Source organism: Xiphias gladius, chromosome 15 (assembly GCF_016859285.1).
Source record: "Xiphias gladius isolate SHS-SW01 ecotype Sanya breed wild chromosome 15, ASM1685928v1, whole genome shotgun sequence".
Classification (NCBI taxonomy): Eukaryota; Metazoa; Chordata; class Actinopteri; order Istiophoriformes; family Xiphiidae; genus Xiphias; species Xiphias gladius.
This window is the reverse complement of record NC_053414.1, coordinates 5,570,222-5,586,379: the sequence shown is the minus strand read 5'-3', so window position 1 is coordinate 5,586,379 and position 16,158 is coordinate 5,570,222. Positions and strand designations below refer to the sequence as shown.

At 43.5% G+C, this 16,158-nt stretch overlaps 1 protein-coding gene across 1 annotated transcript in view; it reads right to left on the bottom strand.

Moving 5' to 3' along the window:
- cacna1ab (calcium channel, voltage-dependent, P/Q type, alpha 1A subunit, b) overlaps positions 1 to 16,158 on the bottom strand; it is a 187,309-nt gene that overhangs the window by 51,740 nt on the left and 119,411 nt on the right. The window contains exons 21-29 of the mRNA XM_040146391.1: positions 14,981 to 15,134; positions 11,778 to 12,385; positions 10,690 to 10,997; positions 9,664 to 9,796; positions 9,356 to 9,485; positions 8,396 to 8,455; positions 7,900 to 8,006; positions 6,824 to 6,826; positions 825 to 836 (exon numbers count right to left, since the gene is read on the bottom strand). Of these exons, the coding sequence (XP_040002325.1) occupies positions 825 to 836; positions 6,824 to 6,826; positions 7,900 to 8,006; positions 8,396 to 8,455; positions 9,356 to 9,485; positions 9,664 to 9,796; positions 10,690 to 10,997; positions 11,778 to 12,385; positions 14,981 to 15,134 (1,515 nt within the window). The remainder of the gene's footprint in view (positions 1 to 824; positions 837 to 6,823; positions 6,827 to 7,899; positions 8,007 to 8,395; positions 8,456 to 9,355; positions 9,486 to 9,663; positions 9,797 to 10,689; positions 10,998 to 11,777; positions 12,386 to 14,980; positions 15,135 to 16,158) is intronic.

Below are 16,158 nucleotides of genomic sequence, written 5' to 3'. Positions count from 1 at the left end.
ACGCACTGCGATGTTCTAATCCAGTATGTACAAGTGCATTTTGTTAGATTACTTTATAATGTGACCAGCGCAGTTCTACTGTTTACCTCACAAGTGTCAAGACCGAGAATCAAATGACTGCTGCTGTGCTGAGCAGTAGCTGCAGGTGTAAAATCCCGCCTCATTGTATTATTATTACCTTATTTGTATTCACCAGGGAGAGGACACATTATTTAGTGATGATAAACTGCTCTGCTCTTTTTATGGCATCTGATAAGAACTCAAACTCACACACGTATTACTATAACTGAATATTGCATATTGACCACGTACTGATGGACATTGGCAAGGCCATTTTCATTTTTTTTGTAATCCATTCAACTATACGAATTTAAGATGGACGCAGCCCTAACCTCTGAAGGACAAAAAAAAAAAAAAGTATTTACAACCACCTTTCAAGCCCACAGTTCATGACAGGTTGATAATCAAGAGACAGACTGTGGCCGGAGGATCATTTGGATGCTTATTTTCAGAGAAATTTACACATCATGGAAATTATAACTAGAAAATTAATTAAAAGTGGAATCACGCTCTCTCCGATAACTATTGGGCGACATATCGAACCCTTTCAGTCAAACCTGCTGAGGTGTGTAGATGGTTTCCCGAGGTTTGTGGGTATGACAGTCGGGAAGAAAACAAGTGGCAACGATACGGCGAGAATGAGTACGAACGATCAGAAGAACAAAGAAAGAAAGAGAGAGAAGCTAATTTGATCCGGTGATGAAGAGCAAGGGACAGAGCGGAGGAGGAGGAGGAGGAGGAGGATGACAGAGGAAGAACTTTACCGGGTGCTGCTCCTGTCGAGTTTCACCGAGGGTGGAGACAGAGAGTCAGTGACAGCGACAGAAAGAAAGACAGAGACAGAGACAGAGACAGAAGAGAGAAGAGGAGGAGGAAGGTAGGGACGGTCACATAGACAGACAGACACACGCATAGACACACATTGATAGAGAGAGACCGACAAACACAGACACAAGACAAGAGAGAGGGGGTTTGGTAGAAACAGGAAAAAAATACATCCATATGAGAGACAGACAAAGAAGGAAGGACATCAAGATGGCCATAGCTGCTTAGCAAACCCCTCCCACCCGTCCACACACGTATACACCCTCAGATACACTCATCACCGCCCCTCATGCCACCTCCCCCTCCCACACCCATCTCGTTTCCATAACGATTGTAAGGGATGTCTACACACCCACCTCCTAGACTGGTTTTTAGATTAAGTGAAGCCTACATACTATAGCTGTGGTACTGTGGTATATATGTAACAACGTTAAGAGTTTCAGTTGGACACTGTGCATTACATGAATGTAATTTCTCCAAATTTCTCCAGAAAACCTCAACATCAACTGTTTCGAATGAAATTTCATTTTTCTCTATGAGAACAAGAGGTTGTCAAATAGTTTCATACAAGCCAGGATGACAACCAGACACTTGGGCGACTGTTACAACATGCGGCATAAGACTCTGATTGGACGAGTCTGAGATGTTGGATTGAAAAAATCTTTTTGACAATGCCCTTATAGTACACAACAAGCTGACGTCTAAAGGTGGAAGCCTCATTTTATGAATTTGACGATTCTGTGATTTCACCTGGTCCACAGAAATGTTACAACACTGATTCATTGAAAGCGAGTTAATTGACCATCTAAGAGCTTCTATTATTTTGCAGATCCTCTGGCCCGATCTGATTCTATGTTCTCCATATTACTATGTCGGATTTGGAAATGGCAAAAACATTTTTGGGCAAGTAAATCATGTCGGATGTGGGCAGTGCCAGACGACTTAGCTTAAGCTTCCATGGGTTATATGGCCAATGTTAGCAAACAGAGTGCAAATGTGCTCATTTGTTAGGCATAGACACTTATGGGCAAAGCACAAATTGAATTTCTTAAATAATGAGATAACTTTTAAGATAATAATTTATATTATCTGAAGATCAGTTAACTGAATGACCTGAAATATAAATAAAATAAATACATTTTTGATATGAACTGAGTTTTGTACCTCATTCCTTCCCCTTGTATTATAACATTTAAGGATACACCTTTTATTCCATTAGAGGTGCACTTATCCAAAAACGGTATTGTCCGGCAACTTCTTGAGATCCACGGTATAATGAGAGCACTTCTGGGACTGTAGCCCCCGGCTGAGACCCTGGATATGCAAACCTTCCCTGTCTCCTGGCTCTCCTCTGCCGTAGCCTGCTGTGCTACCAGCTCTGTGAAGAATTACCTTCACGGTTGGAAGAGGAAACTCAATTGCTGCATCCATTTACACCGATTCTTATCTTATCACACAATAATAATCAATTAGACCAGGCCTACGGCATAAATTGCCCTCATTAGATCTGCAATCATCTAGTGGGATTTTTATCAAAGCTCTTTAGCATGCACATCTGTGCAGAGGAAGAAAGAGGCGTTAAATCTTTACAGGCGGCCGGTTCCAGGTTTTCTTGATCTGTTAAGAGCACATAGGCATACACTCAGGGCATCCATCATGAGTGGAGGCTCAAGAAACCAGGATTTGTGTGTATTGTCCCATACACACACACCGTCAATAGAAAAAGAAAAAAAAAAAAAAAAGACATTCTCACAGAGTACTGCGACTGCATGCAGTTCTCAGTCACTACCATGTTTCATTCAGCGTGTATCTGGAGGATGAAGGGTGCCAGAAGCGCAACTGTTGTGTTTAGCACCCATAAAAATACGAAGCCATTGTACTCTGACCATGCCAAAAATCCTCCGTACAATGGTTCTGTGATGTACCTGCTTTTAAACGTCATGCGTCAGAGTGAAATTTCATGGGCGCATGAGAAGCCCTCACCCCTTTAGCAAAACTCTGCAATAAGCTCAGCCCCGGAGCAGATGGTGGGAATCGAGGAGGCAAAGGAGGAAAGTCGGTGGAGAGGGAGGGAGGGTTGGACGGAAGAGGCGACGGGGAGGGGGCCAATGAGAGCACCTTAAAAGGGAACGGAGAGGGCGACTAAGGAGGCGAGAGGGCGAGGGAGGGGAGGAGAGGGCCTTAAAGAAGGGGAGAGGAGAAGGAGATCAGTGAAGGAGGGAAGGAGGCATCCTCTTTTCGCTGGGGAGTCATGCTGTGGAGGGTGCCGCAGTGGAGTGATTTTAAACTTGCTGTAAAAAAAACAACAACAAAAAAACTTATCAGCCAGATGGCATAATAGAATTTGATAAGTCGTCTCTTGCTGCGTGTCTTTCTTGCTAAAGTGATTTTTCACTTCCCTGGAACATTTTCACTTTTTCTTACTGTGAAAAAAGTGAAACTGGGATTTATGGGTCACTACTCATCCTTCTGGGAACCTGTGCTGCTGTGGAACGTTTAATTTGAAAACCCAGTAAAACATCACACACCATTTGCTGTATATGTAGGCCTATATGAAAAAACATTCAGGTTTAGATTATTTATCAAAATGTTGTAATAAAAATGTAGGACAATTAACATTTTTAATGAATAACATTTTTTTAAACTGGAGATCTGATATGTACGGTATGTGTGGTGCTCCTGAACTTCAAAACATGTGTGAAAAGTTAAACCAAAGTAATATTTCACTCCTGTGTGCTGTGCTGTCAAACACTTGTATGTGCAGCTTCCCCATCCTGTTTGCTCCTCGATCGACTTGATGTCACTCTGCATTCAGATCGCTAGCAACCACATACCTGTCATACAGTCCAATGGGAGATGCGAGCTAGCTCATTTTTCTGTAGGACACAAAATGGCTGCCAACGGGGTCGTGGCGATTCGGGTGCATACAACTTTTTCTGATGACCAAGAACACGAGTTGACCGTCGCTAACATCGGCTTTCAGCTGCTGGCGGTGTGAATGCGCAGCGACAGTGACGTTCAGAACAGCACTATGGTGCTGTGTGATCAGCCTGAACGCAAAGTGAAGTCATTATCGCCCCTACCTGTGGTGGAGTACGAGACGTCTGCCCCGACACTTAATCTATAGATGCAAATGAATTGTGGGATAACAGGCAGCAGAAGAAACTGACCTGCAGTGGCGGAAAAAAGTTTTCAAAATTTCAAAGTCTGTGCCAATACAGTACTTTCACACACGTCTCTTTTGTCCACAGTGACAAGAGAGAAGTGGCGGAGGTGGTGTTGCACATGTTTTAAGATTTCAAACGGTCTTGTTAGTACTAACCGATTTTATTTGTCCCTAGCTAGCAACATACCTGCAGCTCAGACTGAAACCAATCTCAAAATTTAGCTTAAAAAAAAAAAAAAAAAAAGTCTTTTTGTTATTTTCTTATGGTTTATCTCTTTTTTCTTCTTGTCACTGTACATGGAAGTGAAGTCAAACTGTTTTCGGCTAAGTATGATTTTTTTTGTTAAAAAAAAGAGTTAAAAGATAAAGTTGGCAATATTCTATGTTTTTCCTATTGTCAACAAACTCCACAAACAGACCAAAACCAACAACGAACTGATCCTACTAACCTTCAATTGCACTAAGTGACATGCTTCTTCATTACAATGAATACAGCCACTGTAGTTTTTTTTTTAAAATATATCCAACATACACCATCCTGCTCGCTCACACACCAAGAAGTGTTGTAATTTGCATCTGAAAATAGTCCGCAACAAATGCACAGTTTACTTGAGTAGAAACAAATGTGCATGTTGACCTCAGTTCATGCCACTTAAAGCAAATCTGCATCTATTTGCGTCACTCGTGTATTTCCACTTGACTTTTTCTGAAGTGGCACCGCCTAACATTTGCCTCGCACTCAATCTGAACACACCTCGACAGCAGCTACCTGCGCGAAGATTCGTAGAACATACTTAAGTGGAGCACGTCCTTTGCCTGGGACTGACTGCGAACATCATTAACATAGTTCTGAGTGATGCCGTCTACTGCATCACGGGCTGCGTTCAGGTTCATGCAGCCACCAAGGCAGACATGCACTGGTTATCCAGAGAGCTGAGGAGGATGCGCACACACAAGCGTTTTCTTTCTTTCTCACTCACTCTTTTTTTTCCACTCAGTCCCACTCAGGTGCATATATCATACATATTTAATTCATATGTATTTCTCTATATACTACCTCCGCATAATAACAAATCATTCCACCCACCACACCCTGCCCCAGCATGCCTCCTTCCTTCCCTCCCACGTTCAATCTGTCTTCCCCAGGTCGTGCAGAGGAAGGAGAGTTAAATACCTGTGCCTCCGGGTACTTTAACATGGTCAGGACGGCAGATGAGTGTGTGTGTTTGTGTTTGGTGTGTGTGGGTAAAAGAGAGAGACAGGGGGACGAGGCGATGAGCCCTGGCGGTGGTCCTTCCTGTGGCAAATGGATAGCCTGGGCACTTAAAGGGTTAAAGGTGTCTGGGGCGCCCTCACCCCCACGGACTGACTGTCCGAGACCTCCAGCCCGGAGGACGGGGGAGGATGAGGGGGCAGGAGGCGAGGGTGTGGTTTGGTCGGAGGCAGGATGTTGGCTTTAATGGTTGTTGGAAAGGTGGGGTTGGAAGGTGTGCGTGGTGGAATTTGGAGGGGCAGAAGGGTTAATTACTGACTGATAGGGGGTTAGACTAAGACAAGGGTGAATAGGGTGCAGATGAGTGGGGATAACAGTTAGCAAGAGACCAATGGGTGGCACTTGTTCCTAACATACAGCATGCAAATTCAAGGCAAGAATTATACATTGTCCAATGTGGTGAGAAGATTGTCTCAATCTCTCTATAGTCTACGATGCTCCGACACTGTGGTCCAGCCTAAATACCTCAAAAGCTGAACTTTTGTAAAGACATTCATGGTCTCCAAAGGACGAATTCCACTGACGTTGAATATCCCCTGACTTTTCCTGTAGAACCACCGTGAGGTTAATTTTTGTGGCTTTGAGTGAAATGTCTCAGCAACTCTTGGAGAGATGCCATGAAATCTGGTCCAGCCATTCATGGTGTCCTTCAGGATGAACTGTAATAACTTTGGTGATCCCTTAACTTTTTTCCTATATCACCACCAGCAGGTCAAATTCTAATTTGCCCATGTACCTTGGTTTATGGCCAAATACCAGCAAAACGAATGGAATTCCCATCACCCTCAGCTGTACTTTGTGTTTTGTGCTAGTTAGCGAATGTTATTATGCTAGCACACTAAACAAAGAGGGTGAACATGGACTGGATTATACCTGCTAATCATTAGCATTATATTGTCATCATTGTAAGCGTGTTACCATTTACCTCAAAGCAACACTGTGCCTAAGTAGAGCCTCACTGTGACACTGGCATGGCTGCAGACCCCGAGTCGTGCTTTTTCTTTAGTATCCTCAGGTTTTAAGAAGATAGGAGTGCTCTGGCAGGAAGGATTGGGCTGACCGTGAGGTACAAATTTTGTATGAACAGCTCGGAGGTGGAACGTTTCTACAAAATGTCGTCAAAATAGAGAACCAACCAATTATGGAGGTGAGTAAAAACCCCGTTGCTCTTTGCTGAAGAATAAAGGTGGTTTGGAGAGGTCAACTGATAGCAACGAAAGTGATTCAATATTCCCTTGTTTTCTTACTCTCTCTGCTGTATGTTAGGATTAACAGGGTTGTAAGGGGGATGAGGCAGGGAAATATGGTAGATACGCAAAATGTAATGACAGACAGGGGGAGGAGCTCTTATGAAATGGGGGTTAAAAGCCATCGGGAAGGAGGCGAAGGCATCAGCAGGGACCAGAGCTGTAGAGGGCCTGGGGGCGTGTTGGTAAGCAAAGGTTTGGGGGATTAAAGTTGGGGCTTTAGATGCAAGAAAAGAGGAAGGGATGACTCACGGCCTGGTTGGTGTAAATATCAGAGCGGCATGGATTGGCAAATAGGGGACACAAGGGAACAGGAGCAAGGAAGATTGGGAGGAAAAAATGTTGATAAGGACCAGGTGGTGCTTTTTAGTTTATTAGATCAGACAGTAAAGGGGAAGGATGATTGGGATACTTGTTAAGGTGATTGTTTCAGGCAAGGTTTGAGGGTTGTGGATGGCGGAGGTGGGTGGAGACAGTTTAACTACACTCTAAAAACTACGGTAAGTAAACTTTCACCACTTTAGGGGTCCTCACTACAGAAGAGAGGTCCAATTACTTAGACATTTGTGGATATAATTGTTCCGGAGTTGTTCCGGAGTTTCTCTCTCACACTCTGATGTGCACTAAAGATTGTAGTGATTAAGAAAAGGCAAAAAGGCAAAATGTTATGAGGAGCCCTTTTCCTTTTTAGAGTGTAGGTCAGAGATGGTGAAGATTTTACAGGTGAGGAATATCAGGGTTTGAGATTAGTAAAGGATCTCGGGTGGTTGTCCAGATGAAGTGGCGATGAAACGTAGAGAAAGAAATGCTGATTCAATGCCACGTGATGGTGACTAATGAGGAAATAAGGATGGAAATGGAAAAAAGGTATACTGTAGAACGGAGAGAGATAAAGAGATAATCACAAGACTACAGAGAAGAGAAAACAATAAACAAAGAAAAGAGCAAGGCAAGACTAGAGCAGAGAGAGAGAAAGTGGAGAAGGAAAAAACAGCAAGAAAAAAGGAGAGTTTAAATGCATAAAGGAGGAAAAAAGACAGATTGATGGAGAGACAGCGACAGAGTGAGAGGAAGACAGAAAGAAAGAAGAAAGATGGTAGAAAGACGGCAACAAGAAGTGATGATTTCTGAAGTACAGCAGGCTGAGAAAATAGGAGAGAAAGATCAGCATTGCCTGTCGTATCGGACGCATAAGGCTGGGTGATGAGGGTCTTTCAGTGGATAGTGGAATGTGTGTGTGTGTGTGTGTGTGTGTGTGTGTGTGTGTGTGTGTGGGGGTTGGGGTGGGGGAGATGATGAAGAGGAGGGTGGGGTTGGGGGGCACTTACGTGAAGGCGAAGGCCACCAGAGCACCACTAACCACTATAAAGTCCAGAATGTTCCACAAGTCGCGGAAGTAGGAGCCCTGGTGGAGAAACAAGCCCAGCACCACCATCTGGAAGACATGGAGGATGCTCAGTACAACATACATGTATACATACACACACATACATACACATACATATACATACACACACATACATACACATACATATACATACACACACATACATACACATACATAGACATACACATACACATATACACTCACACACATATAATAACTAAAACACACGCTCTTAAACAAGTCAGTGCACTTACAAGGGCCCTGACACAGCACAAATACACTCGTAAGCACACAAGCACATTATGACATTAACAGATAATTACAAAAACAAGGACACAAGAAACTCACAATCATACAATCTCACAAAAACAAAAGCATTAAGAAAAATCGTCAGTACCCAGGCTCAATCACACACTCACACAGTGATACTTTGTTACCTTGATCAACATTTCAAACGTGAAGACGCCTGTGAAAACGTAGTCAAAATAACGCAGCACCTGCAGAGCAACACAACAAAGTGAGATATAATTATCACAGCGGAGAGAGAAGCAGAAAGATGAATCCATGAGAGTCACAAGGAGAAACCGAGCTGGAGAGATCAACAAGGACAGAGAAAGAGACAAACGATCATACACCATCCAGAGCCTAACCCTAATTCTAATCTTATCCTGTTTTCATTTCCTGTTTCCCCTTTTCAATGTCCTTTTTCAACTTTAATTTAAACTCTGATAAATATTAGAGTAAAATAATAATCGATTCCATGTTCTTTTTTAATTTTCTGCTTCCCATTTAAAAAATTTTTCTGGGTTGTATTTGGCTTTAGGTTATGTTCCACATTTTGTTTTTTACTTCCTTGCTACATTTGCTGCAATTACGAACATTTTCAAGTCACTAAATATCAGTCTTTTGATTGCTGACTGCTATAACCCCATGCTTCACAGCATGAGCGGTGATGACCTACGCCCATGGGCCTGTTGTAGTTTGACTGACCCAGGACAACAGTGGAAAGCACTCTGTACGCAACTGTTGCATTTACATCTTTTCCTAAGACAAGTTTCTTGCGGTTTGCTCAGGTTTCGTGCTCAGAACTCGATTCAAAACAGCTGGCTTTCAGATACTATCCAGGATGAAGTGTGAGAACTAAAAAATGATGCCCTGTGTGATGCTATTTTCAAAACACTGAAAACCATGTTGTCTTAAAAATACTGTACGTAGTAAAAATGATCTACAAGTGTTGTTATGCATAAAACTTAACACATAACCTGTGTAATTGGCACGGCTTAATGCTAAAGCAGCATCTCCAACAGTTGAAGTTGGTCAAAATGGCCTCACTTTGGAAGATTTTGCTCATCTTTATGTCCTTGGGTGGCACAAACATACACACTGTAATGTCTCACATTGTTTCGTGGTGAGTCAGGCAAGACGGGGTCCTCTGCAGCGAGAGCAATGCTGCTCATAGCGATTACAGACAGGATGCTGAACTCAAAGTACTTCAGAGTCAGGATGTAGTGACAGCACTTCCGAAACCTGGTGCAAAAAAACACGGACGCACACACACATTGACACAAAAAAAAAAAAGTTCACAAAACAAATTGTTTAAACATATCATGGCCAAGAGAGAAAAATGCCAATATTCAATATTTTTTTACGACCGCAATAACGGCATAGTACAGTTTTTTAAATAAGTAAAAGTGTGAATACTCACGGGTTGGTGGTGGACATTATGAAGCAGGAGCTGTAGGGAGGCATTGGTTTGGGGCCATCTTCATCTCCTCCCTCATCCTCCTCTTCCTTCTTCTCATCGCCCTTTTTCTGGTCGGTGTTGGCGTTCTTGTTCACTAAGCGGAACAAAGAAAAAAAAAAAAGGGGGAAGAGAAATGGACAGACAGGTAGACAGAAGGGGGTCAGCTTCACCATAGCAAGACACTTAACACATGAAAGATATCCGCCATCATTGTTTCAAGAACAGAACTGAATGACACTGGATTATCATCATTGTTAGCCGGTAAAGCAATTCTTCTAAAAAGGGGCATACCACTGTTTTCACATGTCAAACTTAATCTACTGTTCATGGGGGGGTTCTACTCAGTGTGCGAAAGCAGCTGTCAAAATGTCCTCCGTGGGCCCCAGAGTAGCTTTGTCAAGTGAGAAAATTACTCAAGTGACATTATTCATTTATCTCGGCTTATTCTTAAGAACTACACATTATTAATGGAAAGCCTGTGTTACAAAACTGGGGGCATGGAGTTATAAAGATGTGGACACTCAGGGAGGGTCTAAACAAAGATGCGATCAAGTTAAATTATAGAGATAGTAGGATCCAGTGAAGCAAGGCACTGTAAGTCGGGATATCTTGGCCTCTGCTGTATCATTCGTGACCATTTTCATATTTATTTTCTTTTCATCAAATGCAATACTAAATTGCTCGAGTATTCTTTTAAGATGAATGAATTGTCAGGTTTTCCAGAGACCAGGACCATATTCAGTTTAAAGGGTGTTCTACCTTAGCATTGACAATTTTTTTTACTTGGTCATTTAGAGTGGTGTGGCCAAGGTTTTGGGAGAGGAGTCTTAATCTCATATAGCCAGACCTCTTACTAAAGTATGGCAGGTCTAGAGAGGTTCTAGTTATTACTTGTGTACTGCAAATGGTCTACTTTCAAAATTGTGCCGCACCCTCACACCTCCTCATAACCTTGTTTACACATGATGGATACCCCCAGATGCTCACCTTGCAGGATGGCGTTGGTGGAGGGGTAGGGGTAGACAGGGGGCATGTCTATGGTTGTGTAGTTGGGTTTGGCCATGCTGGTCAGGATCAGGCTGTCCATGCTGTGGAGCAGGGTGTGGGTGTCGGCGTCGCGGCAGTTCAGCAGGTTGTTGACGTGGTCTGGGTGGTCGGGATGATCCGGTGGGAGGGCGTAAGGATGCTCATGGGCACTGGCCAGCTTGCTGTTGTTGCGGAAGTTGTCCAGGTCCTCGTTGTACTGCTGTATAGGTCGTGTGGTGGACAGACTGGGACCGGTGCTGTGGTGCTCCCTGATGTAGAAGGATGGAAAGAAAGACAAGGGACAGAGAGAAAGGAGCAATCAGGGGCAGGAGAGAAGGAGGAGGATGGAAAGGATTAGGTAATGAAAGGTGCGTCTTATCAAAAGAAACCCCATGAAGCACCATATGTCACAAAATGTGCACTGTCTCCTGTACTGTTAGCACCAACAGATACAGAGCACACTGTTAAACTGTGCAAACAGATAGATATACAGGATCTTGCATTTTTGTCTCACCTAACCCAACCTGGGGAAATTAAATATATGCTTTATACCTTTCAACTGATAAAACAGTGAACACACAGTAGTATGTCAAAGTTTGTGCAATGCTGGTGTTGGACAACACAGTCTCAGCACGATAATGGCCAGATCCAAAGGACGTGGGGCATCTGGAACAAAAATAACGTGCGACTGCCTAACCAGGGCCTAACCAGAAAGAGTAGCATGTGAGAGTTTCTCTCCCGTCTAATTTGACAACATCTATGATGTGGTCCGTGACATTATCGACACCATGATTGTTGACATTCCTCATCAGGACGGTTAATCTCTTGCCTCTCCTGCACAAGTCATTGCAGGAATTTCATAAGCCATGATCTCCTAATTGAAGCTGCCAGGAAGCCCCTCAGAGGTCATTATCTGAAACAGTTACTGGCAGGGGTGTCGGAAGGCTTCCTGATTTTGAAGACAAAGACAAACTTAACTGGCTATTAATGCTTGTCAGCCTGTAATTTGAGACTCACAAATGAAGAAAATAAACCCTTCCCTCACTCACTTTCTGGTGCGATGCCCTCTGCTCCTCTCCTGGTTGCCGTGGCGATGCCGTCTTGTCTTCCGTCCCTCACCTTCCTCGCCTTTCTCCCCCTCTCCCTCCGTCCCCCTGGATCTGTGTCTTCTACCCTCCTCCCCCTCCCTTGCTGCCCTGCGGTGCTGCCTGGACCTCCTGTGCTCATTGTGCCCCTCTCCCCCTTCGCTATGGTGGGGAGATGCGCTGCGAGCCTCCCTGCTTTCCCTGTTCCTGTGCCGGTGGCCCCGGTGGCTCCTGTGGCTATGCCTTTCTTCCCCCTGCTGCACCTCCACACTGCCCTCCACGTTTCCTAGAGATGTGCAGCTGAATCCGTGCTCCATGCGGGTCTCTGTTGGCTGTCCTGTGTCTCCACTGTCTGGCCCAATGGCTTTCTGATGGTGATGGTGGTGGTAGTGGTAGTAGTGGGCGACTCGGCGGTAGTGGTCGATGTCCTGGTGCCGGTACTCCTGGTCCAGAGGAAGCTCACCAGGTTGGGTCTTGTTGGTGTTGTTGTTGCGGTTGTCCTGTGGGTTGACCACCAGAGGCCGGTCCAAGTGGGTCTTCATGTCACCACGTCCTTTCCGTGGGTAGGACACCTGAGAGAGGGTAATAGGGTAGCAGTGGGTGCTGTTTCAATCTTAGATATATTACAAAGGGTTAGGTCATCGAAATCACATAAGACACATTTTCTTGCTTAGCTGTAGTGGTATCCACTCATGCAGAAACGTTCAGTTTGTGTGCCTTGGTTTTGAGATATCCACATCTGAAAATACAGGATAATCCACAGGCCTTAAAAAAACAAACCAAAAAAAAACAATTCTTTTTCTTTCATATCCATTGCATTTGGGTGTCAGACAGATTTTTCAAAACCTGGACCAATAAATCCTCAAGTATCTGTATGACTAGACACCACTGGCAGTACAGTATGTTTGATAGATGTTTAAGGCCAGTCGCCATGTACAACAATACTGTAATAATTAAAAGAACTTTAAACTTTGAGGCTATTATGCTGTTGAAGCACTACAACAATATCGGTGATAAATTCCTCAGCAAATAATATTAACTATTTGTTTCATTCATTTGGTTGATGGAAAATATTCCAATACTGCCAATACATTGGAAATCAAAATGCTGTAAGTCAAAATAAGAAATTATTGGAACCAGTAAATTGTTAAGGAACTGATAATTTTGTAGTTTAAGTCTGGCAGGGATATTTGGAAGAAACACAAATGAAACCAAGAGTGTGCAACCGCTGAAGAAATGAAGAGTATCTGAAATACCTACTGAAATGCAAGTGACATTTATACTTTGGTTGTGCATTTCAAAACTTGATTGTTTTCAAACATAAGAAGCAATTTAAAGAAAAGCAATTTGCCAGTTTTGGTCAAAACCTTGTGCCTGCAACAATGAACATAATAATTCTTATTTCCTCACTGACATCCGGGAATGTTCGAAACAGTTATAAATACATCACAGTTGCATTTACATGGTTGTTGGTTGCAGTAGCAGTTTGCTTCAAAGCTGGCAGATCAGATGTAGTCCAGGCCAACTAAACAACCAACCAACCAACCTTCATTAAGGCAGTTTACACCTGACTTTCATCTTCAGTAGACCTGAAGTTTGCAGCACTTTCCCAATCTCCCTGTTCTGCTCCCTCCCCTGAGCCACAGATATACACAGCTCGGCAAACAGTCCAGCCACTTTTGGCTCCATATAAACAATTTAGAAGCAAAACTGTCACGAGTATTTCCAGAACCAAGAAATGGTAAAACAGCGCCAGCTGTGATGATACAGCTTGCCGAGCCATATCCAGTCGACTCCCGATCATCATCTTTTTCAGTTCTTTTTTTCAGTGCGCTGCACTTTCGCCCCGTTCCAATTTTGAGTCCGACTCCTTCTGTGGGTACAGCTCTGGATTTTTCACTGCATGCCCCACTTTATAATGCATCACTCCCAAGCACGCAGCTTCAGACTGTCCCATATAGCAGTGGCTAGTGCCATAATAACACTCTTTCATGGGCTTAAAGGGACATTACACCCTGGAATCAAAAGATCTGTGAAATGCAGCATGACCCAGACTAGACAGTGGTTAAAAAGTGGGTCAGACCCTTGTGGTAGTCCAGTGTTTCCACTTTAGATCGCTGCACACTGTATAGAAATGGACCAAATGTAATGTAATTAAAAAGTAATTTAAGATTATTAGAGGCAGTGTTCAACAGCCCTTACTAGTTGAAACTTTCAAGACTGTTTCACCTCTGTCCATGCCCAGCCCCACTCATGGATGTGGTTATGTGTGGTCAGACATGCGCTCTTCATCTGTAACCAGACCCAAGAGGGATTTCAGAGAGGACGTACACACCCTGGAGTACACCTTCTACATCACCGCACCAATGTGAGAAGTTAGACCAAAGGAGGGTAGCAAAAACCAGATTTCCAGCTGATGTAAAATTACTCTTTTTAATAGTGTCACAACTACTAGCAAAGTAACATGGCAGGCGGCCAGGTTATAGAAAAGCAAAGAAATACCAAACAAACAAAGTGGTTACCTGCCAAAGAAACTTGTCAATACCATTAATAAGGATCAAGTTCAAATTTTACTGATCTTAAATTGATGTTTATGCAAACTTTTTGAGCTCCCAAAAGACCTTAGACTAAGTTAATCTATCATACATCCTCTTACACTGGGACAAGGATGAACATAATCCTGGGATTTTGGTAAATCTCTGTCTTTCAAAACTTTTGGAAAACCATGGAAATTATTTCCTGTCACTTTGCATCAACTCCAACTCTTGGAGAACAATTGGCAAGAATGTCAGGTCCATTTTGTCCTTAAAATGTTGGAACCTGGTTGTGATATCAGTGATATATATTAATGTGTTTAGGGCATTTTCATCAATCACTGGGCACAAATGGCAAGCTTTCTGGATGTCTGTTGATATCTAATGCCAACTGAGCATCTAGTCACTTATTTTTAATTCAAAGCTTTTTCAATTGAGATCCAAGAGTTGTTCAAAAAGGATTTTTGGCCTAAGCTACTAAACATGGGTGATAATGTCCCTTTAAGCGGTTAAAAAAACCAATCGTATCATTCTACACACATTACAACAGATATTCACCATATATATCAGGAGTAGACTGCATATATATGTGTATATGTGTGCCTTTTTTCTTTTATGGGGGGGGGTCCTCACCTCCTCTCCCTCCCCTCCCACCTTCCAGTCGTCCTGCTCTAGCTCGTTGTAGAGCGCCTCGCGGCTTGTCATCAGGTTCTGTCTGCGGATCTCGCTCGTCCTCTGCTCCCACACCGACTTGTTCCCCTTGGTGTGGTTCTTCTGCTGCTCTTTACTGTTAGAAGAGGTTGGGATGGGGAGGAAAAAAAAAAAAAGGAGGGAGGGAGGAGGTTTGAAGGGCAGCGATAGGCAGATGGAAACGAGTGCAGCGGAGACAGGAGGGAAAAGATGATAGGAAGAGATTGGGATGCAAGGAGATGTTACGGACGGAGGAAAGAGGGATATGGTGACGAGCAAGAGGGTGACGCAGGGGGCAGATGGTGTGATGAATGGGGGTGAGACGGAAAAAGGAGAGAAAGGATTAGCGATTTTAGGTTTTAGGATGAAACCAGAAAAGGATTCACTACTTTCAAGTAGTGAAAGTACAACCTTGAAATTATTAAGAAAGTATCCCAGTACAATTAAGAATAAAACAAATGTGGTAATAAATTTCAGCGTGAGATCACGTAACATTAGGTTCAAAGTGTGAATGAGGGAAGCATGAACTGTGAGGTCAACGCAGGAGGGTGTGGCTGCGACAAAGAAGGGCAAAAACGAAAACACTTTGAACTGTCTGAGCAACTGAACAATGACATCCCTCCATCCCCCCAACGCCGCCAATCAGCTTTGCTGCCAATTGGTCCCAGTGTCCAACTGTGGTACTGCACCAAAAAAAAAAAAACCCTCGCTGGCTCAAACACACATTTCCTCCATAGACCAGGATTGTAAAAGAGACATCTGTGAAGCTGTTGACAGGACACAATTACACCTCTTTGTATTACCAACTTTTAAGCCACGGAGGTTTTAACTTTGTAAAACTTTCCCAGAGCCTACACAAGCACCTTCATCGGCCTGACATCATACCGATGTAAAGTCTGTGGGCTGAGCAGGCGAGGTCAAGCGGAGAAACACTAATGCGCACGAACAGTGAGCCACACCACATGGAGGCTTTGGAGTACTGCGGAGTACTGGTGGAGTTGAAGTGCTGTATCCAGTTCTTCTAATATATCCACGGCTCCTGTCTGTCTATCTTCTTGGCATCTGCTAGAGTTAGTCAGCCCTGAAAGTTCCCGGAAAACCCAGTCAGGTGTCCGGTAAAC